At 44.6% G+C, this 26,443-nt stretch overlaps 1 protein-coding gene across 1 annotated transcript; it reads left to right on the top strand.

Annotated features, from left to right (window-relative positions):
• On the top strand, positions 1–26,364 carry IMMT (inner membrane mitochondrial protein; the record flags this gene model as incomplete). Its single annotated transcript, XM_019474659.1, has 15 exons — positions 1–66; positions 6,091–6,167; positions 6,598–6,787; positions 8,635–8,755; positions 9,391–9,471; positions 10,564–10,662; positions 15,767–15,903; positions 16,931–17,034; positions 18,852–18,987; positions 19,851–19,980; positions 21,170–21,184; positions 22,645–22,868; positions 24,408–24,539; positions 24,940–25,069; positions 25,410–26,364. Coding segments are annotated over 15 exons (2,250 nt in total), but the record flags the coding sequence as incomplete, so codon positions are not given.
• Positions 26,365–26,443: the final 79 nt, after the last annotated feature.

Below are 26,443 nucleotides of genomic sequence, written 5' to 3'. Positions count from 1 at the left end.
CGCCTGGCCGTGCCGTTAATAACGGGGGTCCCGGCGCTCGGGGCGACGAGTAGCGTCAGCTTTCATGTGAGAGGGGGCCTGTGGTACCGAGTGGCCGTAACGGGGATCCTTTAGTCCTCGCAGTCGGGCACGGAGAGGAGAACACGGGATATCCTTTAGTCCTCGCAGTCGGGCACGGAGAGGAGAGAACACGGGATGCCGGGGCGGGGGGGGGAGCGCCCGTCGGGCGTATTTTCTGGACCCTTGCCCTTCCTCGTCGGGAGAGGTTAGGACGGAAATACGCCACGGGGGTTCTTTAAAGCAGTCGGCCAACTCTGGGAGGGTACGAGGGTTTACAGGAGAGGCTGACTCCTCTACTAAGGCCCCAACTTGTATTTTAGGTGCCTGCTTAGCAGTAATAAAAAATGATCCGATGAGATCGCTTTTCTGTTCTCTACGTTTCAGCGTTCGTTGCTCCCCAGTCGCACCGTTCAGCAAAGGGACAGCTGTGGGTTCAGCCCCCGCTGGCTCTGTAGTTGAAAGGTAACCGCTTCAAAGCTGGCAGCCTTTTCCAGCGCAGCAGCTGGCGTTTCCTCTGCTGCTTCGTAAGGCTGGAGAGTTCTCCGGGCCAGGTCATCTGATGCCCGCTAAAATAAGGCTCTGGGTTTGCAGGCCTGTGGAGGGTTTGAGCTGGGAGTTGAGAGGACAGCGAACGGGCTTTCGCAGGTGTTTATCACTTAGGGCTATTCGCATGCGTTCGGTCTGTAAAAGAATGTGTCTGGAATGACTGCACAGCACTGGAAAAGCCAGTGTTGCGCTCTGCGGCTCGGAAGCCTGTCTTCGGTCTGTAAATGTTGGGTGGAAGAACCGTGCAAACCCAGAGATGCCACAGCGCTCTGTGAAGTTTGTGGTCTGTATCCTTGCTGTTTGTTTCCTTACTTCCAAAAATAACTTTTTTTTGTTTCCTTACTTCCAAAAATAACTTTTTTTTTCCGCTTCATCCCTACTCGCATTTCCCGATGAGACCGAGTACAACGGTGGTTTAGTTTGGACAGCGAAAGTGGGCATGCAATGAAATAGTTTTTTATACATTTTGCTTCTTTTTATTCACACTGGGGGGAAAGCTTTGTGGCATACTGCAGTATGTACACGTGAAGGCTGTTGCTGGTCCCATGGACTTTCTGCAACTAAAACTTGTTTCTTTTTGGGTGGCAAAAGAGCCCGAAACTGGAAATAAGAAACAAATGTTTTAATTATAGCACTTGTTTTGCAAGAGGGTGCAGAATTGTGGACTCTAATCCAGAAGTGCTAACCTGATCTGAGATGATACTAGGTAGTTTTTCCGCAAGCAGCGAAAACTCCCGTCAGGGCAGTAAGACCCTCTGGCTGTTGAGAGGTTGTCAGGCAGACGCTGATGCTGTCAGGCCTGGAAGGGGCACCAGCGCGGCGACACCAGGATGCTCCATCTGCCTGTGCTGCCCGTTGCCTTGCTAATAAGGGAAGGCGTCCTCGCTGCCCGCATCCTCCTGCCTGGGGGAGCACGTTCGACAGGCAGGTTCTTGCCGGAGCAGCAGCATTGGTTTATTCTCCGCTCCAGCTGCGCTGATCCCCAGGCAGCCTCAATTACACAGTTTTTACACCTCGTTACTCATCTTCCATTTTCTTGTCTTTACTACCCCTTCAGCACTCTTGTCCCTCTTTTTTTGACCCGAGACTCAGCACGTCTCATGTCATGTTTAGGCGTTTCTCTCGCCCTGTTCAGTCAGCTAAAGCTCAGGCCGGAGCCTCGGCACCCGCCTGCAGTCCCGATGGTGGCGTTAGTGTGAGTGATGACACCTCGCTGGTACCTTGCTATTCAGCTAGTGAAACTCGATTGGTTTGCTATGATACAGCCCAAAAAGAAATGTGTTTGGGTGGGGTTTTTTTTGTTTTTTTTGTTTTAAATATTAGGAGTGGCAAGTTTCAACGATATTTTTTTAAGAATGGAAATAAACCCTTTTTTACATATAGGTTATATGGAAGCTGACAGTGAGGCAAGTCTGCTTCTGTTTTGTGATGTTAAGATACTCCTTTACAGGTTAAAAAAATCCAGCTGTCTTAAGGAGAGCTGGACCTGGTCAGGGTTGTGGGGTAACAGGGCCTTGATGATGCTCAGTTGCTTGAGCAGACTGAGAGAGCTGGAATGGAAATAAACCCTTTTTTACATATAGGTTATATGGAAGCTGACAGTGAGGCAAGTCTGCTTCTGTTTTGTGATGTTAAGATACTCCTTTACAGGTTAAAAAAATCCAGCTGTCTTAAGGAGAGCTGGACCTGGTCAGGGTTGTGGGGTAACAGGGCCTTGATGATGCTCGGTTGCTTGAGCAGACTGAGAGAGCCGGGAAGCAGAGCGTGGCCGGATGGAGGGGTAGCAAAGCAACTGCTGCTCCCCAAAGCCAGAGCAGCATGAAGGTTTAAGTAGGGAAAATCCCGGTAGAGAGCTCGTGGTGGAGACTGGCAAGAATTTTTATCCTCTCTCACTGCGAGCTGATGCTCGGTTGCTTGAGCAGACTGAGAGAGCCGGGAAGCAGAGCGTGGCCGGATGGAGGGGTAGCAAAGCAACTGCTGCTCCCCAAAGCCAGAGCAGCATGAAGGTTTAAGTAGGGAAAATCCCGGTAGAGAGCTCGTGGTGGAGACTGGCAAGAATTTTTATCCTCTCTCACTGCGAGCTCGGTGCGTGGAGGAGCAGTAAGGTCGTTAACGAGTAAATTGAAGTTGTGGCTTTGAGAGAAGTGGGTCTTCATCACAGCGATTTCATAAATGTTTTCAGCTACGTGCGCAGCGCTGCAGAGAGACTCTTCTTCCCTTATTCGGAGTATTTCTGCAGTTTTCTTTGAAAAGAAACAGAGGGCTTTTTGTAAAAAGGTACGATATTTGGCAGAAGTCTTGAATGATGGGAAATTAATCCAAGTTCTGTGGTCAGATATCCTTGTTACACCTAACCTCTCTTGTGACAAAGATGAACTTCCTCTGAAGTTTCTGCTTTGCTCTTTCTGTTTAAGTAAACAAATCCCATGTTGCAGAAAACCGTACGTGTCTTGCAAGCCTCGTTCTGTGCGAATTCTGGGTCAAGATGCTTGAGTCTGGTGACGAGGAGAGGTTTAGCTGGGGCTGAATGAACGCAGAGGATGGCGCGTCCTGTGTCTGGTTATTTGAAGTTAGGCGCGAAGTATAAGCCTGCGAGGCAGATTTTATTTTTTTAATGATGCTCTGCCGTGCCGCGCTGTACCTGTCCTGAGCGCTTTGCCAGGGCGAGCTCACGTGGATAACCTCAAATGCTGATTCACTGGGGCTCTTAATGTGAACCGGAGTGAAGGTACGATGTGCCCTGCAAAGTGATTCTCGTGCTGATATAATAGTAGATAAGGAATGTAAAATAATAAGCATTTAAGAAGTTAGGTGAAACAAATAGCAAGTAGAACTGCTGGAAGAGGAGGAAGAAATGGCAACGGTTGCCCTGCAGTGCCCTTGCTACGGGGATCCGTGCTGTCTGCGTGATGCCTTATCCAAAGGGTTTCCTCTGTCTTCTCTTCTGCAGGACAGCAAGTGGTTTATTTCTGCCTTTTACAGGACGTAGCAACGCGCGTGTGATGTATTTCTTCCAAATCCTTTGAGGCATTATTACAAATAAGTAACAGGGGTCTAAAAAATGACAAACTCTTGGAAATTATGCAAAGGGGAGATTAGAAACTGCCTGTAAATTTCCAAATTACGGTGATTTAGCAAATACAAGCAACATTATTATGATGGCCGAAAGAGAGCAGTGCTTCTTTAAAAAAATTGATTTTTAAAAACTCAGTGATTTTTGGAGGTAATAGCGTATTTGGATGCGAGGGAGGAAAATTAGACTTGGGCTTCCGCTCATAAAACTTTGGTACCTAAAGATTTTCGGTTATTGTTCCCCTGGCCAGCTGTGGGAATTTCTGTTCGTAGCACCTTGAAAGAAAGAGTTGGTGGGGACTTGTTTCAGGTTTAGTTATGGCTCCCATTGCTACATGTACACTAGTGCGAGAGGCTGACAGCGTAGACTGAGTGCCTGCATTTCGGTTCCTCTCAGCTTGGTGAACGATGAATAAAAACGAGGATTTGGGTAATCGTGGAACAGCCCAGCTTGGAGGGGACCTCGAAAGATCATCTGGTCCAAAGAGCACCTGGACCAAAAATGATAATCCCACAAAAAAACCCCTCCTGATGTACAAAGCACAAACGCCAAACAAGAAGCAGCAAGGTTTCTCCTCTGCCCTGCTAGCTTCCGAAGTGCAGCCTGTTCCTGAGTGCGGGAGCAGATGTGTTTACTGAACGGGCACCGTGTTATTTGCCGTCACGAGGTGTGAGCAGGGGCTGTAGCCAACATGAAAATGGGTGGACTGGCCCCAGTACCAAGGTTACAGTTGTGGCAGCCTCCGGGATCCACCTAGAAGGCAAGTCCAGCCTGCGCAAGGACAGGTGAGCGAGTTGCCTTAAGCTCCCTCTTGCCGTGGCGCAGGGGGGGATAACCGCCAGAAAGCCTGGCGAGGGGCTTGGGAGTGACGGCTGATTTCCAGGTGAGTTTTAGGCAAAATAACGTAAACCCGGAGCGTCGGAAGGGACTGAAATTGAACGGATCAATAGAAAATAACTTCCCGCCCCATTTTATTGGGTTGAGCTGTAGGCGTAATGCTCAAATATTTCGCTCATCCTATGCTTCATGGTGTGCTAGGGACCTCTGGAGACTCAGAAGCATGTCCAGCAGTTGATTACAAAATGATTGAAGAGGCTTTTATTAGCGACGTTCCGTTTGAAAGGGCTGGTGAGGCCTCGGTGTGTGCTTCTGGGGCAGTCAAGCCTAATAATCAAAAACATTACAGAATGTATTTATTATTTTGTCTCCCGTTCTATCCATTGTAAACCAGAAAATCAACCACGGAGCACAGCTAGGGCTCGTGAAGGTCTCGGGGGTAAGAAGAGCGCGTCTCCTCTTGCTGTACACGTGCTCCTGTTACCAATTAAAAATTTTTGGCTGCCGTTCTGGAAAGAATAAGAATTCAGTGTTCCGGCATTTCCTCTCTACGCTGTTGGACAAGGATGGGACCTAAACCACAAGACTTGTGCTTGGTACTTATTGCCACATGCAAAAGGAAGTAGAGAAACTTCTGTTCTGGGGGTGTGTTGTAGTGAAGCATCTCCCAGTTTTCTTTTTCTTTTTTTTTTTTTAAATAAAAACTTTCTTGTTGCCCAAAATACCTCAACTGTGGGAAGAGTCCCTTTTGTGCCTCGTACACTGATTTCCCGCGAGTCCTGTATTTCTTTCTTAGCAATTCACATGTGGGGGGAAAAAGCCACCTGAGGGGCACAGCGTTTTTCCTTCTTCTGTAGGCTAGAGTAGCTTAACCAGTCATTCTGGTTAATCTTAATTGTCAGCTAAAATATAAAGAAGATAAAAATCTTGGGTAATGTGGTTTTTGTTAAGTAGAATATAATGAAATATCACTTTTCATATAGTAATTTCATTTATATTATAATCTGATGTCTGTCTGGAAAGTGGATGCGTCGTTAATTCTTTTAAAGAGGAAGTCTTGGTTTGGAAGGTCAAGGAGAACTGCTTGTATGTCTTCAGAAATAAAAATAAATTCAAGTATTAAATCTAGTTTTTAATAGTTTCAAGTATTTAAACAGCTGCTGTTGTCTTCTGCGCTGCTCACAGCCGAGCTGTTCTAGCGCGCGAGATTGTTGAAGAGAATCTGAACTCACCCAGCTGTACTGCCCAAACTGGAGGTCGGGGACATAAATAGGCAAAATAAATGCAGAAATAAGCTGGGGCGGGGTTTGGTTTTGGGGGTTTTTTGGGTTTTTTTTTTCCCCCTTTTTTTCAAAATGCCCAACTACTTCTTAAAAAGCCCTTAACCTACAAGCTGCACGTGAGAAAGGTCTTCTCTTTGTTCAGGGAAAATAGAGCCCAACGTCAGCTGCTGCTTTCCTTCGGAGGGCGGGCGAGATGTGGCGATGGAGCAAACCGGTCCGATACTGCTGCTGAGGTGAAGAGACATTTAAACGTGCTCACTGCTTAACTCTTGCCTCCTCCACCCCTTGCAGAATAGCCGGTGTGGGAGAGCGTCACTCCGTCCGTTACGACTGTACCGTGGATATGCTACCCCCTCGGGAGAGTCTGGGTACGTAGAAGGTTTTGGAGGGTGGAATTGGTTCTTCTGGTGCGTTGACCAAGAGGGAATCTGCTCCTTAGTTTCATGTGAGGGCAAACTGGTAGTGGTGGGATTTTTTTTGTTGAGTAACTCTTATTCTCATGGTTTTGTGTGTTCCTTGTTTGATTCGGTCAGATTTAAATGAAGCGCATCAAGATGATCAATATTTAGAAGGAAGGTTGCGGGTTGCCGTCTTATCTTTGGGTTAGTCATGAACCAGTACGGTACCAGGGATTCGCTGGCGCTGAAAGCGCTTTAAAGTGGGTGCTGGGTTTGTTGGCAGGCTTCTGGAACAGAGCGGTTGTCCCCAGCTGTAAGGTAAAGACTTACAACCTGTGTGTGGTTTGTCATGTAACACAATTTACATAACTTTCACTCCTCTTCTCCCCCCCCCGCCCAGTGTTTCTGTAGGCAAAATCATTGGTGCAGGTGTCCTGTTTGTGGGCGGAGGAGTAGGTGGAACCATCCTGTATGCCAGCTATGATACGCAATTCCGGGAGAGCGTAGAGAAGGCTGTTCCTTACTCTGATAAACTCTTTGAAATGGCACTTGGTCCCGCACCTTATAGCCCACCGATGCCAAAGAAACCGGTAAGTGTTTCCCGTTCACCCCCACCCTTTCATTTTTCCTTTTTTTAAAGAGAGCATCTGCTCTTAGTTTTCAAGTTCTGATTAGTTTTGTTGTGTGCTAGGTGCAAGGATTGTGTACTGAGGTACTACGTGGTGCTGCACAACGGTGCCGCTTGTACGTTTGCCATTATCGTCTTGCGATTGTGGTCTGTGGGTTGTAAAACTGTTATTTTTATTTACAGTAAAATAATCTAGTAGGATCCTAACTGAATAGCCCTTCTGCTTATACTCGGATAAGTTGGGGGGAGAGAGAGGTAGGCGACGCATTGGAATTCAACTGTTTTACTGTGGCTAGAGATTCAGTGTAGTTAGCGATATAGCCGGATTAGACAACTTTTATTCTAAGCTGAATTTATTTTAAAGAAAACTGAGAACTTTTCAAATCAATAAAAGTTTGAATGGTACAGAGCCATGCATGAGCATCATACTTCGAAATCCTAGTGACACGACCCCGCAGAAGGGAAAACTTGATACAGCCTTCAGCACAACCCTGGAAATTGAATCTGGAAGTTTCTCTGTTCCTGCATCGGAAAGCAAATGCTTCCCAATTATCCAAGAATGCTAAAAAGCTGCTCCAGCCACGGCTGTCCTGAGCTTTCAGAAGCCATTTGACCTTCAAGAAACCCAAAATATTTTTAATTGGAGTTTAAGAAAGCAGTTCTTAATGAATGGGAAAATATCAGTTAACCCAAACTGTACCTCTTCTGGTTTTAGCTACACTTGACTCGTGACCATCCAGGCTCCTCGTGCCTCCCAGGCACAAGTAAACTTTGCAAAACAGATGGGTCAGACGGCAAAGTTATCATCTGCCCAGTCACGGCTCTAACCCAATTGCTTTTATTTTTACCTTGTGGCTTTGCATGATGGATATTAAAGGATTAATAGCACAAAAGCTCACAATACCCTGCGCCTGAGTAAGCGTTCGCCTGCCCTGAACGCTGGCATCTGAATCCTTTTAAAGGGAAATCAGTGAAGTCGTGCAACTCTGATTCTTCCGTGCCTGTCAACCCCACACCATGCCTGTAGCATCTTCTGTTCAGTGATATCCAGACAAAATCATCGTTTGTTCTTTTTTTAAAAACATATCTCTAATTATGCAGTCACATACCTTTAAAACAATTATGTATTTTTTTTTTTTTTCCACTACAACTTGAAAAGGAATTGCCTAGAGACTGAGCGGGATGGGAGGGGTGACTCCCGTAAGTGTTGGTGGACAAAAAATTACAATTGAGGGAGCCAGCTGTTGGAGCAGTTACCTGAAAAACTGAAGCTGGGCAGAGAAGACTGATGGCCTAACTTGTTTTGACACTAAATGCTTGAGAGGTTTGAAATGAAGAGGAGAAGTGTCAACTGAATTAATTGAAGATACACCTGTATGGACTAAATAATGTCCGGGGGGGGAAATAATTGAAATCTGCTTTCTGGAGTTGTTTTAGACCTTCACGTGCGTGTGATTTTTGTAGTTTCTGCATTATCTGTAGTGTTCAGCACGCGCAGAAGCGTTTGGAATATTTGGGACATGAAATTATTTGCTTCTTATGCATACCTAAATAAATATTTGTTTGTAGTGAAAACTGCCACTACTATACCTTCAGTTTCGGAGAGGTGAAAATTGTAAAGATTCCTTCTAAATTAAAAATCAAGGCGAGAAATCATACGGCCTTGCTACTGTTCTCATGCGTACCTTGAAGTTCAGATTTATGATACAGTCGTCTGGACACGGAATTGTTCTTTTCCATTATGATGGAGTCGGTGAGACACAGGCTGTTTGGAAAACTGATGGTGTTTCTTATTTTCGACTTTTCAAGATACAGCAAGGTCCACTGAAGATCTCATCTGTAGCAGAAGTAATGAAAGAGTCTAAACAGCCCGCTACCAAATCCCAGATGAGCAAAACAGAAGCTGTTGCTCCTTCAGAGGAAAAAGAAGGTAAATTTACAGAATATCATGTAGGGAGAAGCAAAAGACCTAATGATCTCCTATATCATACACGCTAGTGTAGATTAAAACAGTCCTTTGGAATGGTTGAAGAGGAGTATGTTATAGTTTCTTAGAATTAATGTTATTTTCTTTTCAGTCATAAGAAAATTTGCCTAAAATGGCTTTAGCCTTTTTTTTTTCTATTTTTTAGGAAATTTATTTACTTTGTGGAATATTTGGGATCTAAGATAAACAATGACTATCCTGCATAGCTTAGATATGAGACTCAGCGGGAAGAGCGCTTTGGGTGCTGGACTCTGAGGCCGTTTACCTCCTCTTCTTCTTGCAAGCGCAAGAAGCTTAATTTTGGATAATTACTGAGCTACTGTAAAGCCAGATCAAATGGAACTGGTTTAGAGAGGAGCAGTTGTGACATCTTTTTACATTTGTCTCTCGTGGCTGTGTGTGTATGTAAGTAACACCTGGCTGCTGTTTGTCCAGGAAATTCTCTTTTTCTGGAAATAATAGTATCAGTGTCCAAATAATACATTTCTACAGAGGAAAAAAATTAAGTCTTACATCCCTGTTCTTACATTATAGCACATATATACTAACTGGTTTTGTTCTATAACTGTATTTAACAGCAGGCAAGGCTGCAGCACAGATCATCTCTGCAACAGGTGTAGCCATGTCGGTGCCAGCTCCGGGGATACAGACTGAAGAAGGTGAAAAAGGTCGTATGGACACGATGAAGGAAAACAAAATCCTGTAGCTTCGAGTGCATAAATTCTTACTTCTGTGTTGGTATTTGTCGGTTTTTAAAGGCGCGATTCTTTGTGCCTTTTGCAGAAGAAAACTTCCATCATCCGTTAACAGATTTTTAACGTACTAAGAAGCTGAGATTGAGACCTGGGACAGGTATAGGCGTGCACGCGAGAGGAAAGCCTGCCTTTATGCTGAACCAGAACTCGTACAGTGCGGTTTGCCTCCGCAAACTGGTGGCTTTCTGATTGCTGTTCGGAAAAGCGTGTCTGCCCAGGGCCAAGTGAAGAAACTGCATTTATTGTTTAACTCAACAGGAAGCACTAGCTTCTATATGATAGTCTCTTTCAGATGAGATGATATTAATTTCTTTATATATGAACACAGTTCATAAAAAGTATGCCAGCAATAAGTAAATACACTGTTCAGAGTTGGCATCAGCATTATTAAAAGGTAACCTGATGGTTTTTGTTGCAGCATGAGTCTGAGAGCTGAGAGGTCTGGGCTCTCTCCTCAGCTCAGATGCAGACTTGCTGTTGGTCTTGAGAGAATTACTTAGGTCAACGCTCACTCTTAAAGGCATTTTAAGCAGCCTTAGGCTAGGGAATAGAGTATAATAGTGATTCACCATAGCTCCCTCCCTAATCTCTCTTTACCTTGGCTGGACTCTCCAAGCATGCCGAAGGAGAACTGAAAAAAAACATACTCACTTAAATTTTAAACTTGGCTCCATAAGTGTTTTCCAGTTCTTGCTTTGCCTTTCACTTCTGAATCTTGTATATTTTTGTAACTAGTCAACATAAAATCTACAGATGCATGTGAGGTATCCATGCTACAATTTTTAATTTTAAGAAGATTTAAGACTGACCTTTGTAGTTCTGGGTATAAAAAACACTTGAGGTAGTTTCAGCATGGCTTCGTGCAGAAGTCAGATTTATACGGTGATACTGACTATAAAAATCAGTTTTGAAAAGAAAGTTACTTCCCTACAAGTAATCCATATACTAATTTGGACTCTCTGCTAAAACAGTTTAACTCTTTTTACTTCTGAACAGGTAAAGAACAGGAAGAACATGCTATAAAAGAACGGTCACCAGAAGAAGTTGCAGCCCGGCTTGCCCAGCAAGACAAAGAGGAGCAAGAGAAGATAGCGGGTAAGTCCATACTGGTAGTTTTCCTATGTGTGTTATACGTGACAGAAGAATTGTTGGGCTGTATTGGCTTTGGAGTTCTAAGTTGCTTACCCACCTCGTTGTTGTTGTCCCTGTGTTGTGTTGTGTTGGCAGAATGAGTGGTGTTGAAGCTTCTTCCACCCACTAAGAAGTCACTGATAGTCAAAGAATGATGGAAAATTTGGGGTTGGAACGGGCCTCCCAGGTCTCTAGTCCAGCCCCCTGCTTGGAGAGTTGGGGCAGGTTGCTCAGGGCCTTCTCCCCTGGAGGTATGAAGCTCTCCAAGGATGGAGATTGTTCCACCTCTCTGAGCAGCTTTGCCAGTGCTTCTTATGATGGAGAACTTGATACATCCAATTAATTTCTCTTGTTGGCACTTGGATCTGTTGCCTCTTGCCCTTTCTCTGGGCAGCCCTGAGAAGTCTGGTTCAGTCTCTTCTGTAACACTCCTTTAGATGTGGAAGGCATTACTGAAGATACCCCTTCAGCTTCTCTTCTTCAGGCTAGAAGAAGCCTTGATCCCTCAGCCTCTCATCTGTGCCATGTGCTCCCATCCCCTAACCATCTTTAGTGCCTCTCCAGTGTTCGCTCCCCGGTTTGTTTGTACCTTTCTTATACAGAGTCTCTCAAAACGAGACCACCGTGTTCCAGATGTAGTCTCGTAAGTGCCAATTAGAGGGAAATCATTCCTTCACTGCTTCTGTGGGATGTGCTCGTTTGGTGCAGCCCTGTTCGCGGTCAGGACTCATTGCTGCCAGAGCACGCTGTTGACCCGTATTCAGTTTGCCATCTTCTGGGATCCCCGGGTCCTTGTCTACACAGCTGCTGCCTGGACTTGTTCGATAGTGGTTCAGGGACAGCCTGTCGAGGCTCTGTGGAGAGTTGCCTGTAGGTTCTGGGCTGGGAACTGTGACAGTTCCTTGCTTGGGTTCTAACTCAGACAGACCTATTAATCCAGCTGTATTATTGAGAGGTGGTCTGGCTTTTCCTGTGTCCCAAAACTCATGTCCGCCTTGTGTGTCTTGCTCAAAACAATGAGCTTTGCTTCCCCCTCACCCCCCACTTGGTTTATTAGATTTTAAATACTTCTGGGCTGTTGTTTGGTCTTGGTTTGGCTGCAGCATCATTGTTTAAATCAGGAGTTTTGGGCCCTTTCCTGGTTTGCCTCAGGGGAAGCCAGAAAAAGAGAGAAGTGTTTTTCTGGTAGATAGTGTTCTGCTGTCGAGCATGTCTGGGCAATCTGTACCTTGATACTTACCTTCTGAAAGCAAACCCAGCTCAAGCTGCAGATTGATTGCAGTGTTAGAAAGCTTCCATATCATCATCCAGCCAGTGTTGACGAGGATGAGAGGGAGACCAGCCCTTTGGAGAAACGGATGGGTGTTGAAGGATGACCTCTGACTTGGGGAATGCAGGGATGGCTGACTGCAATGGCTCTGCAGACGACCTGTGGTGAGGGAAGGAGTCTTTGGGGGTGGGTAGGCTAGAGGCATTGACTACAAGGATGCTGAACAGAAACTGTATTTCAAGTAAGTGAAAGTTTACTGTTAACATAGGTGTAGCCAGTGAAAAAAAATAGGCTTGAAAGGGAGTTTAACAGTACTGAGGCCGTGTATTGGATGTGCTTCAGCCTGCTGTGGGAGCTACAGCCTTTTTACTTTATTATTCTTGTAGTGCTTGGAAAGGGCTGATGGTGGAGGAGGCGCTGGCACAGTGTGCCGTGCCTGATCTGACCTGTCCGACCGCTGTGCACGTGAAATGGGGTCTCGGCAGATGCGTCGACCACGCTCAGACTTTTCCTCTGACTGTTTTGGTCGTCGGCCAAAGTCCGAGCCTTGGGCTGTTGTTGCACGTGAGGGATGAGAAGGGTGTACAAGCCTGGCCTTACCAGGCTCGGAGTAGACATGCTGGTTGTGGTCTGCTGCTGCTTGCTTCTGTTCAGAGCTTTATCTGGTGTAGAAGAGCAACATGAACAGCAACAAGAGGCTTGGCATTAGTTGTCTGCTTCGTACAAGGACTTTTTTGCAAGTGAAGAAGCTGAGATGTTACACTGAAAAAATCCAGAGGAGTATTTACTGGAAAGCTGGATTTACTTACCCCAGTACTTAGAAATAAATGTCTGGCTCCAGAAAGGCAGACGTTGCTCACTCTGATGAACCATTCTGATTTGGTTCCTGCTTGAATAATTAATAGCTTATTTGTGCTTCTATACCAATAGGAATAGATAGTTGAGTCCACTGCCGCCTTGGCTAGGAAGGATAAATCTGCGTTTGGAATATATCTTCCGTGTGGAAGATCGAAAAATTTACTTGTTTTCTCTTAATAACCATTGTAACAAGTGAAGATGGAAAAAATGGTTAAATGCACCCCCCTGCAGAAACACGGTAAAGGTCTTCCACCGAGTGGCTTTACTGCTGTAAGTGCAGACTTGTACCTTAGTACCCTTCTAAATAAGGAGCGTGTCCTGGTCAACCTTCTTCTGTAGGCTGCGGTTCCCAAACTGACCAACTCTTTTGGGTCATAGAAAATAACGTAAGGAGACACAGAGGATGTAACGTGTCAATTTACTAATCCTACGGTTCTTTTCCTTGCCACCCACTAAGAAGTCACTGATAGTCAAAGAATGATGGAAAATTTGGGGTTGGAACGGGCCTCCCAGGTCTCTAGTCCAGCCCCCTGCTTGGAGAGTTGGGGCAGGTTGCTCAGGGCCTTCTCCCCTGGAGGTATGAAGCTCTCCAAGGATGGAGATTGTTCCACCTCTCTGAGCAGCTTTGCCAGTGCTTCTTATGATGGAGAACTTGATACATCCAATTAATTTCTCTTGTTGGCACTTGGATCTGTTGCCTCTTGCCCTTTCTCTGGGCAGCCCTGAGAAGTCTGGTTCAGTCTCTTCTGTAACACTCCTTTAGATGTGGAAGGCATTACTGAAGATACCCCTTCAGCTTCTCTTCTTCAGGCTAGAAGAAGCCTTGATCCCTCAGCCTCTCATCTGTGCCATGTGCTCCCATCCCCTAACCATCTTTAGTGCCTCTCCAGTGTTCGCTCCCCGGTTTGTTTGTACCTTTCTTATACAGAGTCTCTCAAAACGAGACCACCGTGTTCCAGATGTAGTCTCGTAAGTGCCAATTAGAGGGAAATCATTCCTTCACTGCTTCTGTGGGATGTGCTTTTGTTTGGTGCAGCCCTGTTCGCGGTCAGGACTCATTGCTGCCAGAGCACGCTGTTGACCCGTATTCAGTTTGCCATCTTCTGGGATCCCCGGGTCCTTGTCTACACAGCTGCTGCCTGGACTTGTTCGATAGTGGTTCAGGGACAGCCTGTCGAGGCTCTGTGGAGAGTTGCCTGTAGGTTCTGGGCTGGGAACTGTGACAGTTCCTTGCTTGGGTTCTAACTCAGACAGACCTATTAATCCAGCTGTATTATTGAGAGGTGGTCTGGCTTTTCCTGTGTCCCAAAACTCATGTCCGCCTTGTGTGTCTTGCTCAAAACAATGAGCTTTGCTTCCCCCTCACCCCCCACTTGGTTTATTAGATTTTAAATACTTCTGGGCTGTTGTTTGGTCTTGGTTTGGCTGCAGCATCATTGTTTAAATCAGGAGTTTTGGGCCCTTTCCTGGTTTGCCTCAGGGGAAGCCAGAAAAAGAGAGAAGTGTTTTTCTGGTAGATAGTGTTCTGCTGTCGAGCATGTCTGGGCAATCTGTACCTTGATACTTACCTTCTGAAAGCAAACCCAGCTCAAGCTGCAGATTGATTGCAGTGTTAGAAAGCTTCCATATCATCATCCAGCCAGTGTTGACGAGGATGAGAGGGAGACCAGCCCTTTGGAGAAACGGATGGGTGTTGAAGGATGACCTCTGACTTGGGGAATGCAGGGATGGCTGACTGCAATGGCTCTGCAGACGACCTGTGGTGAGGGAAGGAGTCTTTGGGGGTGGGTAGGCTAGAGGCATTGACTACAAGGATGCTGAACAGAAACTGTATTTCAAGTAAGTGAAAGTTTACTGTTAACATAGGTGTAGCCAGTGAAAAAAAATAGGCTTGAAAGGGAGTTTAACAGTACTGAGGCCGTGTATTGGATGTGCTTCAGCCTGCTGTGGGAGCTACAGCCTTTTTACTTTATTATTCTTGTAGTGCTTGGAAAGGGCTGATGGTGGAGGAGGCGCTGGCACAGTGTGCCGTGCCTGATCTGACCTGTCCGACCGCTGTGCACGTGAAATGGGGTCTCGGCAGATGCGTCGACCACGCTCAGACTTTTCCTCTGACTGTTTTGGTCGTCGGCCAAAGTCCGAGCCTTGGGCTGTTGTTGCACGTGAGGGATGAGAAGGGTGTACAAGCCTGGCCTTACCAGGCTCGGAGTAGACATGCTGGTTGTGGTCTGCTGCTGCTTGCTTCTGTTCAGAGCTTTATCTGGTGTAGAAGAGCAACATGAACAGCAACAAGAGGCTTGGCATTAGTTGTCTGCTTCGTACAAGGACTTTTTTGCAAGTGAAGAAGCTGAGATGTTACACTGAAAAAATCCAGAGGAGTATTTACTGGAAAGCTGGATTTACTTACCCCAGTACTTAGAAATAAATGTCTGGCTCCAGAAAGGCAGACGTTGCTCACTCTGATGAACCATTCTGATTTGGTTCCTGCTTGAATAATTAATAGCTTATTTGTGCTTCTATACCAATAGGAATAGATAGTTGAGTCCACTGCCGCCTTGGCTAGGAAGGATAAATCTGCGTTTGGAATATATCTTCCATGTGGAAGATCGAAAAATTTACTTGTTTTCTCTTAATAACCATTGTAACAAGTGAAGATGGAAAAAACGGTTAAATGCACCCCCCTGCAGAAACACGGTAAAGGTCTTCCACCGAGTGGCTTTACTGCTGTAAGTGCAGACTTGTACCTTAGTACCCTTCTAAATAAGGAGCGTGTCCTGGTCAACCTTTCTTCTTCTGTAGGCTGCGGTTCCCAAACTGACCAACTCTTTTGGGTCATAGAAAATAACGTAAGGAGACACAGAGGATGTAACGTGTCAATTTACTAATCCTACGGTTCTTTTCCTTGTAGTTTAATTCAGTTAATTTTTTTTTTTTCCCCAGCCCTTGCAGCAACTCTAGAAGGAGCCCTAAGCGCAACAGCTCGTATAACCCTTCAGGCGATTACTGCCCAGGAGTCTGCTGTGCAAGCAGTGAATGCCCATTCGCAAATACTGAAGGAGGCCATGGACAATTCTGAGGTAAACTGGACAAATGGGGACAATTTGCATTTTTTTTTTTTTGCTTTGTGTTCAGCAAAACTTTTCATCTCACAATTAAAGATAATGTAGGAAGCTTTTCTTGCAGCATCTTCGTGTTTATCACAGTTTTAACTAATCTTTCCACTCATGAAATGTGGTGTGAATGAATAATAAAGTGGTTTTACGTTTGACTTTTTCCCCCCCCAACTCCTTTATTCCCCTTCAGCAAGTAGAAAAATTCAAGTTAATACACAGATAATCTTCACATTGTATTTTAATTCATTGTATTTTAATTCCCAAGCCCCTTTTTTACCTAAATATAGTTAGGGTATCATACTGTCCACTCTGATAATTCGGTTGAACCATTCCCTCTGCCAGAATCTTGCTGGCTTGTGCGTTTCTTGTTTGGAAGCGAGTAGGGGATGTACGAGCGATACCAGCTTGTGGTTCTGGTGTGCTAATGCTGGGGTTTGTGTGAAGCGCTGCTTCCTATTCAGTCTTGGAGCAGTGGATACAATTTAGTGGTTAATCAATGGACAGGGGCATACAGGCAACTAAACAAGCACTTGAGATTTAATCTAGTAGTTAGAAAAACAGGTAGCTTAAGAGTTTGCTTTTAAGCTTAAGTATTAAGCTTACTTTAAAATTAAGCAACTTAAAAGTATTACGGTACTTTAAGTATTAAGCTTAAAAGCAATTTTAAAGTATTACAGTACTTTAATACATGTAGAGATTTCCCCCCCGTGCTGTGGCACCACATAAGCTTTTCTGCGTGGGCAAATGGCTGTTGCTCAGGTGGAGAAAAACATTCAAACAAAAAAAGCCATTGGAAGGGAAAAATCATTCGTCTTCCAGCTGTGCTGCTGGTAAAACGATGAAAATGTTGCTCAGTTTGAGTGAAATGAATGTAGCAACTTCTGAATCTCTACAGGTTTTTCCACCCCCCCCCTTCCCCCCCCCCTTCCCCCTTTTGATAACTCTCATCTCATGAGTGTGGTGGCCCTAATTAGGCATCTATGCTGCTTAGGCTGCTGGGGAGACAAAATCGTCCCAGTGGCGCACGCTGGAGGAAGCGCTGAAGGATCGGAGGAGAGCGGTGGATGAAGCTGCTGATGCCCTTCTGAAAGCCAAGTAAGTTGCTCGTTTTTAAGGCTTATCGAGTGGTAAGTTGATATTGCCCACGCGAGGGCCGGCAGACACCAGATGAGTTTCTAGAAAGTATGCAGTCACCTGTGTTCATATTAAACTGATGTGTTTATGCCCAATCAAAAAAGTTGCATACACTAATAAATATTTTAATTTCCAGTTTGTACATCTTAGGTGCCTGTGCACATGGTCCTCACTGTACCAAAGAGTCTGAAACAGTCTTATTCTTCTTTTTAACAACTTGTTTATCTCTTTAATACTTATCTACAGTGCTGGTAAGTTCAAGTAAGCTTAAAAAAAAAAATCCATAATCCTTTTTGTATCATTTTTGGATAATTTTGTCATTATTAAAGCTATTGTAAGGACTCCATGACTGCACTCTCTGTGTAATGGTGTTACTGACTCAATAGCTGCTTTTAGTTGTAATGAAAAATTAAACCTTACGACATCGTTTGGCAGTTCCATCTGTCAGCAGAGTTACTTTTAAAGTTAGATTTTTACTAAGCGCGTGCCTAAGAAAAAATCTGAGTTCTGAAACGGAGCACTGCTCGTAACCCAAGGTTCTGTATGAACCGCGTTGATGCGCATTGGGTCTGGTGTGCAGACTCACTGCGTAGGGATTAGCAGCAAAAATAAGATGACAGACAAGTATCTCCAAGTTGCCCTTGTAATGAGGGTAGACATAAATTTGGAAGCCCTTCTGATGCTTCTGAGGCTGAGGGGGCAACATCATCCCTGAAGTTGCACGGTTGCTGTTTAAGTTACAAACGTCTCTTATCTTTGAAGTTGCTGTGCTGACTAAAAACAGTTAGGAGGTGTAACTGAGGTTTCAAAGAGTAAAACAAAGCTAACGCAAACCCCAGATGCGCTAGCTTTCATTCTCTGTTGCTCTACTGGATGCCTTCACTTTTATTTATTTACTTGTTTGTTTATTTTAAAGCTTGTTCCTTATTCCAATGAGGCCATTAGAAACCTCCATTGGTTTGAATGGATTTGGAAAAGGAACGCTTTTTCACTTTTTCTTTGATTTCCAATGCTTATTCAGATTAGAGGAAAGCAGTTCGTTCTTAATTACAAAAAAAATAAATCCATCTTTACAGAGCTCTATAAATTTTCTCCCATCCTCATTGATCTCCACCAGTCACCATGTCCAAAACACTTCTGCAAGAGTAAGCCATCTATATGAAAAATGTTTCCTTGATACTCTGTTATGTGATAGAGATGTCTGCCTTCTAACGCTAACTTAGTTTTACTAATACTAACTCCTTTCAGTGAATTTTCTTTCATCTGCCCCTCCAGCTAAGTCTTGAGTACCTGAGTACTAATTGCACTATAAATAATTCTCATTTTACATGGGACAGACCCACGGACATCTTTAGGTTTCAGGCTGTGGGGAAAAAAAAATAATCTTTAATCACAGCATCTTAGCCATGGAGCTGGTAGATGGGAAGCACCCGTGGAGTTATCCAGTAGCTCCCTATAAATACCTAACTCCTTTCAGTGAATTTTCTTTCATCTGCCCCTCCAGCTAAGTCTTGAGTACCTGAGTACTAATTGCACTATAAATAATTCTCATTTTACATGGGACAGACCCACGGACATCTTTAGGTTTCAGGCTGTGGGGAAAAAAAAATAATCTTTAATCACAGCATCTTAGCCATGGAGCTGGTGGATGGGAAGCACCCGTGGAGTTATCCAGTAGCTCCTCCTATAAATACAGACAGCATAAAGTAAACTTTTCTTTGGGGTTATGTTGTAAGACCCGCACGCAGCTTCTAATTAGCAGCTTCTTCTCTTTTCAGAGAAGAGTTAGAGAAGATGAAGGGTGTAATCGAGAATGCCAAGAAGTCTCAGATCGCAGGAGCCAAATCTCACATTATCGCGGCAGAAGAAAATCTTCATCATATGATAGTTGACTTGGACAACGTCGTGAAAAAGGTAGTGCTTCCACAGACTTTTTAGCTGCCATTAGAGTAAGGACCACTTGGCAGCTTGTGCAGGCCTCCCGTTCCCAAGTCCTCTGTAGTAGGTTAAATATTTTTCAAGTATAAATTCTAGTCTTTTTTAGCTATATTCAGTCTTTGAGCTGATTATATACCACTGAACAGTCATGACAAGATCTTTGCAAGAAGAACTTGAACTCTGTCCTGAAAGAGTCTCCAGCCAGCTTGATTGTCCTTTCTGTAGGCGACTTGTAATTCTTTCCATTTGATGCTGAGAGGAATTTGAATTTACCATGAGGTTAGGGAGGAGTAGGAGCAAATTGTGCTCATGACTTAGTGGGTAAATCACTTCACAGCTCAGAAGGCTGGGGAAGAAATGTAAAGGTGAAATTATCTCCTTTGCAGCACAGTTGATAGTTCATCAGGTGCGTTTTGAGTGGAGAATTTAGCCTAATAGTGGGAATATCAGCACTTACTGAGAGGGGGGCAGCTGTCGCAGGACTGGCTCACTAGGTCCATATGGTAGCTGAAAGCAGAGAAAAAGAGCTGGAGATCTTTAAAGATATAAACTGAATTCAGATACTCTTTTGGTCCCATCTAGGCTACAGACTGGCTACCTAGTTACAGTGTGTGTGTGAGGAGAAATGGATTTGTGGTAGTTCCAGCAAATAATTATTGTATACAAGAGGTTTGATATCCCAGGGTGGGGGTTTTTTTCTCCCCCAAGTGCGTTTGCTTTGGTTGGGCTGGAGGGTAATGATACCTGCCACTAACTCAGGACCTGGCTTTAAATTAGGTATGCCTTTGTTTGCAATATTTGCCTTGAAAACTAACTGATCTCATTTTTGTTTGTTGCAGGTTCAGGCAGCACAATCTGAGGCCAAGATAGTAGCTCAATATCATGAGCTTGTGGCTATAGCTAGGGAAGAGTTTCAGCGAGAGCTTGACAGCATCACCCCCGATGTACAGCCTGGCTGGAAGGGGCTAAGTAAGTCTCTGATTGCAGGGTTACTTCGTGCTTGTTACATGCCAGTCGCTTTGGTTTGCAGTGTTTCTGTAACTACGGCCACTGAATTGAATGTCCAGTGTCCCGTTTTCCATATCATTTGGTTGGTTTGAAGTGAAAATTAGTTCACAATTAAAATAAGTCATCTAAACCAGGTGTTATGAAGAGGGTTAATTCTGGGAACTACCTGTGCTGTATTGGAAGCTTCAAAAAACGTAGCTCTTGTATGATAAATACCATACGGTTGTGTAAACATCTCTTCCCTCCCCTGGTATTCCAGGAAGAGAGCCGGGTCACTCCAGATTTGGTTCAAATCTGTGTTGCTCACTGATCAAGTATTTGTCTGGTTGACTCTCTGTGATCGTAGCTGTTATAATACGCCATTATTAGAGAGTGATGGAGAACTCCCCGAATTTCTCTAGATCGTCACTGAAATGATAGATGCACTGAAAGATAGAACGCATTGTTCGTACCCTACCTACCCCAGTATATGCTACTTCTAAATTAAACACAGTGACTTGCCTTGAACAGTAGAGAATGCTGCACAGAAGCAGTGAATAGGCATCTTACGTTTTGTTGATGCTATTACTACTGCAGTTCTTTGCCCGAGATCTGAACTCTCACGAGCTGCCTTTCCCTGTGCAGGATAAAGGGAGAACATCTTGGGGTTTGTGATCGCTGCCCTTTTGAGGGAGGAAAGGGAATCTCCTGGTAGCTTCCGTGCACTCAATTTCATACTGGCGTGACCTACTGAAGTATATACAGGACTGACTTGTTAGGGTCCGTGGCTCTCACTGCCGCTTGGGAATTTGTTTCTTAACCAACCGCTTCTGATTTATAAGAACCTAGAAATGTCAGACTAAAATTTCCAGTGTCCTGTTGCACTTTTCTACTTTGAACTTTTATTCCTTGCTTTGGCTAAACTTCAACATCAATCTGTGGGTTTCCAAAGGTGATTTTAGTGGTTGGGATGTTTTGGGCTACATCTTGCCTGTAATATAGAGAGACTTTTACACTCGACATAGTGTTCTTCCTAAGTTCCTGAAGACTTGGACTCACGTTTAAGTCACTGTAGATAAGCAGCTCTTAGTTTTCTGTTTTACTTTTGCATGACTGACTTGCTGTAGTGAATGTGCACTAACTTTTCCAACCTCTCCTCTTTCTGTTGCAGAGATAACTGACTTAGGTGAGTTCCTGTAACTTGTTCTGGTCTTGTGAATGTCATCTCTTCTCTTTGTTTTTTATGTTTGTGTGGTACATCACTTCAAATTACAGGCAGTATCAACAAAGGGGTGAAACGTTGCATTCCTAAAACATTTCAGGCTGAAATACACTTTGGGATCTTTTCCACTAGTTCTGCATGTCTAGCTTAAACCACAAACTCTTTGTCTAGCAGCGCTTCCCAGGTGAGCATGATCGCTGGCCTGTGAAAGCCAGGTTTACATTTTCTTTGTGAATTTAAGCTAGTTGATACCTGCTGCTGAGATTCCGATGAGAAACAGAAACTTTGAGCAATTCCAGTTAAGCTGTGTGACGGTGTTTGTCCTCAAGTAGGCCTGCCTCGCAGCAGTCCTGGCTTGAGGGAGGTGCTGGATCCACCAGCTCCTGCTGATGCCACTGAAATGTCTAGGTACTTCGTGTGCTTGAAAAGCCACATAAGGGCTGTCCTGAGCTGGGTCACCAAAACCAGATTCATTTAATTCGAAGTTGGCTCGATTCTCCGAATTTAATATTCATGATTGATTTTAGAAGTGTTGATTAACTCTTTGATTCTGAGGTTGATTATTACTTATTTTTTCCCTTTTGAACAAAGAAACCTATTAAAACTGGGGTGCAGTAAAGCCCCGTTCTGTACGTAATAGTGTTAAGTTCAACAACTGAGCTTAGTGGTGCTGGTCAGGTTCCCTACTGAACAGAAGCACCGTTGCACCGAGCCCTCCTGCGCCAGTCCTTTCTCCAGCGCTCACCAGCAGAATGGCTGACAGGCTGTTGAATTTCACTTGCTTTGGACCCTGCAGGAATGCTTTCCCGAGTAGTCCCTGGTTTTCCGTACAGGCGATTTAGCTGGCAGCCAGTGCAAAATGAGCTGCAGCATTTTACAGAGCCTATGCCATTCTCAGGTCATCAAATCTACAAACGCTGCAGACGTAGCTCGTGTTGTCCTCCTCTCCCACAAGAAAAGTAGCAAACTCCTTAGCGGACACAGATGTAGTTGTGACCCCTACTGCTCTTTGAGTAGCCAAACCTGAAAGGTACAAATTGGGGTAAGAAATCTGATCGTGACCAGTTGGCCTGGAGGGCTGTTGAAGAGAGAACATGAATTCTGGCCATCTCTCGCAACAGCTTCAGACAGTCTCCTCTGAGTGTGACACGGCTATGGGAGCGTAAACAATAGCTGTGAATCACTTCAAAGAAACTAAGATAATTTATCTCCTAGATAGAAAGTACTTGCTTGTAGGTGTGGCTCAGAAAGTGGTATTGGGCAGGCATTAGTACAGGTCAAGGGCTTGAAGCGCTCGGAAACTTTTCATAAAACATGCTTGCTGGTCAACCATGTGGAGCCTTAGAGTGCTCGAGTGGGAGGTGGGCAAGCACCATGGTGGCAGTTTCCCCACAGACCTTCCTGACACCCTGTGTCTTCTTTAGCTGGCCAGTTATCGACAGATGACTTAAATTCTCTCATTGCACACGCCCACCGTCGCATCGACCAGTTAAACAAGGAGCTGGCGGAGCAGCGGGTGAGGGAACAGCAGCACATCGAGTCGGCCCTGGAGAAGCAGAAACTTGAAGATAAAAAAGCATTTGAGGCAGCCGTGGCCAAAGCGCTGGAGCATCACAAGAGTGAGATTGAAATAGAACAGGAGAAGAAGGTAAAGTGGCGTTAACGCGCCTGTTTGGATCTCTGGCTCAAAAAGGATGTAGAAGAGCTAGAGGAAGCGCACAGAAGAGCAACTGGGATGTTCTTGAGTGATGGGAGACTTCAGATAGGGTGACCCCCACGATAAGCGTGGAAAGGAGATGTTGAGCAAGGAAACGTCTGCAAAGTTAGAATGGTAAAATCAGACAGCGAAACAGGGAATGACTTTTTCACGTTCCTGTCTGCTGTTGGAAATAGGCTCGCTGGGTCGAAGTAAATGTTTGATCTGACCCGGTATGGCCATCTTAGGGCTATGCAGCCCCTCTGCCCTGCCTCCAGGAGGCGTCTCCATGTCCTTCCACTCTCTGCCAGTGGTTTGGGATTCGATTTCTTTCAGAAAGACTATGAAAACGCCTCAGAATTTTAATGCTGCTTTGGACATGAAGCAAGTGCAACTTAAGACATAGGAATTGGGGCACTGGAGGTTTTATCATTTGAGATGCGATATCGCAGGCAGACGCTTCTGCCAAATACTCCTGCTGTTTTCACATGTGTGCCTCTGAAAATGAGATCAAACGCTGGCCATAGTTGGAAAATGTGCATTGACTTGAGGAATACTAAGGATTTCACCTATAGCCTGTAAGTTCAAAGCACTGCAGTGACAAGTACTGAGAGCTCTCTTAAAAAGTTGCTTGACCTATCATCTTTGCATTTAATGTAAGGTTGAAAATGACACAATCCTTTTTTAAAAAAAACAGAAAACGAAAAAACTGTTCAACTGCTTCTAAATAAACCTGCACTCTCTAAAGTGGGGGGGGGGGGATATCGCAGGCAGACGCTTCTGCCAAATACTCCTGCTGTTTTCACATGTGTGCCTCTGAAAATGAGATCAAACGCTGGCCATAGTTGGAAAATGTGCATTGACTTGAGGAATACTAAGGATTTCACCTATAGCCTGTAAGTTCAAAGCACTGCAGTGACAAGTACTGAGAGCTCTCTTAAAAAGTTGCTTGACCTATCATCTTTGCATTTAATGTAAGGTTGAAAATGACACAATCCTTTTTTAAAAAAAACAGAAAACGAAATAACTGTTCAACTGCTTCTAAATAAACCTGCACTCTCTAAAGTGGCTGTTTTATACAAGACCAGGTAAAAGGGGTATTACCATTTTATTAAACTCTAACTTGGACAGTATTACAGCATGTAGGGAAAAGTAAAGTACATTTTGTTTGGAAGCTGGTTTATAAACACCAGTGTTTAGTTTGTCATGTTACTGTATCTTTTATATAGTATTTTGATAGCGGCACTAAGTGCCTAGTGAGTATAACCACCAGTTACAGCCATTGCGGATCGTGAAGCTATTCTTTAGTGTCTTTAGGAAGAGGTTCAGCTATAAAAATGGACCTCGGCAGCTTTTTAAGATGAAACGTGGGCTCTGTCAGGGCCACTTCTATAAAATGTACCCTAGGTAATCACTGATGGATGACATAATCATAGTGTGTGACAAGCAGTTGAAAAATAGCGGTGTAATAACAACCACTTGTGTGTACAGGTTGAAGAAGTCCGAGAGGTGATGGAGAGCGAAATGAGGACCCAGCTCCGACGGCAGGCTGCTGCCCACACAGACCATCTGAGAGATGTTCTTAAGATCCAGGAGCAGGAACTAAAGGTGGAATTTGAGCAGGTGAGGGGGAAGAGCCCCCAAGAGAATTAGGGGGATATTTGAACCCTTGCAAAGCACACGCTTCACAGGATGAGAGTTCTGAAGCATCTTGCAGAAGACTGAAATGCAGGCTGGGGAGGGAAGCCTGCTCATGTTGAAGAGATGATATAAAGTGCCTGAACGCGTAGGTTTTATTCAGATTTGTCTTAAAAGCTTTTGCTATAGGTAAGAAATTGTTGACAGTTACAAGTGCAGTAACTGTTAAATTCACCCTAATAAGGCTTCTTACTGGTATATTGTATTTACTACATGCATTGTCCCTAGCAAGAACAACAGGTTTATAGAAACATATCTTAAAAATAAGGTAAATATGATTAAACAGCTGTTTCTGGTCTGATACATGTATCTTGCTCTGTTTCAGAACTTATCGGAGAAACTCAGTGAACAAGAAATGCAATTCAGGCGCCTTACTCAGGAGCAGCTCGACAACTTCACGTTGGACATAAACACTGCCTACGCCAGGCTGAAAGGAATTGAGCAAGCAGTTGAGAGTGAGCACTGAAATCGCATTTCTTTAAGGATTAAAGTCGCAATCCCCAAGGGCCTGTTACCCAAACCTGGGTGCTTAAACCCAGGCTTAGACACATAGCTCATGGGCCTGGGTTTGCCACACTGCTGAGCACCCAGCAAATCCCAGCTGCATGAGTCCAAAGCTGTCGTCTTGTTCCAACCCTGAATTGCGGAACAGACTTGCTTTAAGATTGAGTGCCGAGGGGGCGACTGCTTTTGAAAGCAGGGTGTTTAAGAGGAATGGCTTTCGCTGCTTGTGTTCAAAACTCGTCCTGTCTGTGTGTCCCTAGCTGAGAGTCCCCTTCTTGGCTTATTTTGCAGGTCACGCAGTAGCAGAAGAGGAAGCCAGAAAGGCCCATCAGCTGTGGCTTTCTGTTGAGGCGCTCAAATATTGCATGAAAACAGCCTCTGGGGATAGTCCCACAGAACCACTGGAGAGCGCGGTGAAGGCCATCAAAGCCAGTTGTTCTGACAATGCGTTTACAGATGCCTTAACAGCAGCTCTCCCTCAGGAGTCCCTGACGAGGGGAGTATACAGTGAAGAGGCCCTCAGAGCACGTTTCTACACAGTCCAAAAACTGGCAAAAAGAGTGGCTATGATCGATGAAACGAGAAACAGCTTGTATCAATACTTCCTGTCTTACCTGCAGTCGCTGCTTGTGTTTCACCCGCAGCAGCTGAAGCCACCTGCTGAGCTCAGCCCTGATGACCTCGATACGTTTAAATTACTGTCTTACGCTTCGTATTGCATTGAACACGGGGATCTGGAGCTGGCAGCTAAATTTGTCAACCAGTTAAGAGGAGAGTCTAGGAGAGTGGCACACGACTGGCTGACCGAAGCTCGAATGACCCTAGAAACAAAACAAATTGTGGATATCTTGACGGCGTATGCCAGTGCTGTGGGGTTGGGAACAACTCAAGTGCAGTGAGCTAGGATTGTAGCTTTGGAGGCAGTTCAGCAATCGTTTGTGCCGGAAAGAAATCCCATGATCTCCTAAAGGTTGCAAACCAAGCTGTTGGCAAGGGCTGGAAGCGTTAAATTAAGGCACGGGTACTGTCTTGTTTCCTTGCACTGTATTTAACTTCACCACCTGTTGTATTTGTATTGGTTTTGAGTTATCATGACAACCAACTTCAGGAAGCTTCTCTACAATTTGTGTAAGAATTTTGTTTCCCCATCTTACCAAGCGGGCTTGTGATCCAACCAAAATAATGTTTGTAACCTACCATTAATGATTTGCCACTTTGTCAGCTGAATAAAACAAGACTTCAACCACTTTCTTCTGCTGTTCAGTCTCCTATTTAAACATTCAAATACAGCTGGGCAGTACGAGAACAGCCTTTCTCCATGACGT

This window comes from Aptenodytes forsteri, unplaced genomic scaffold (genome assembly GCF_000699145.1).
Source record: "Aptenodytes forsteri isolate BGI_AS27 unplaced genomic scaffold, ASM69914v1 Scaffold141, whole genome shotgun sequence".
Taxonomy (NCBI): Eukaryota; Metazoa; Chordata; class Aves; order Sphenisciformes; family Spheniscidae; genus Aptenodytes; species Aptenodytes forsteri.
This window is presented reverse-complemented; position numbering and strand designations above follow the sequence as displayed.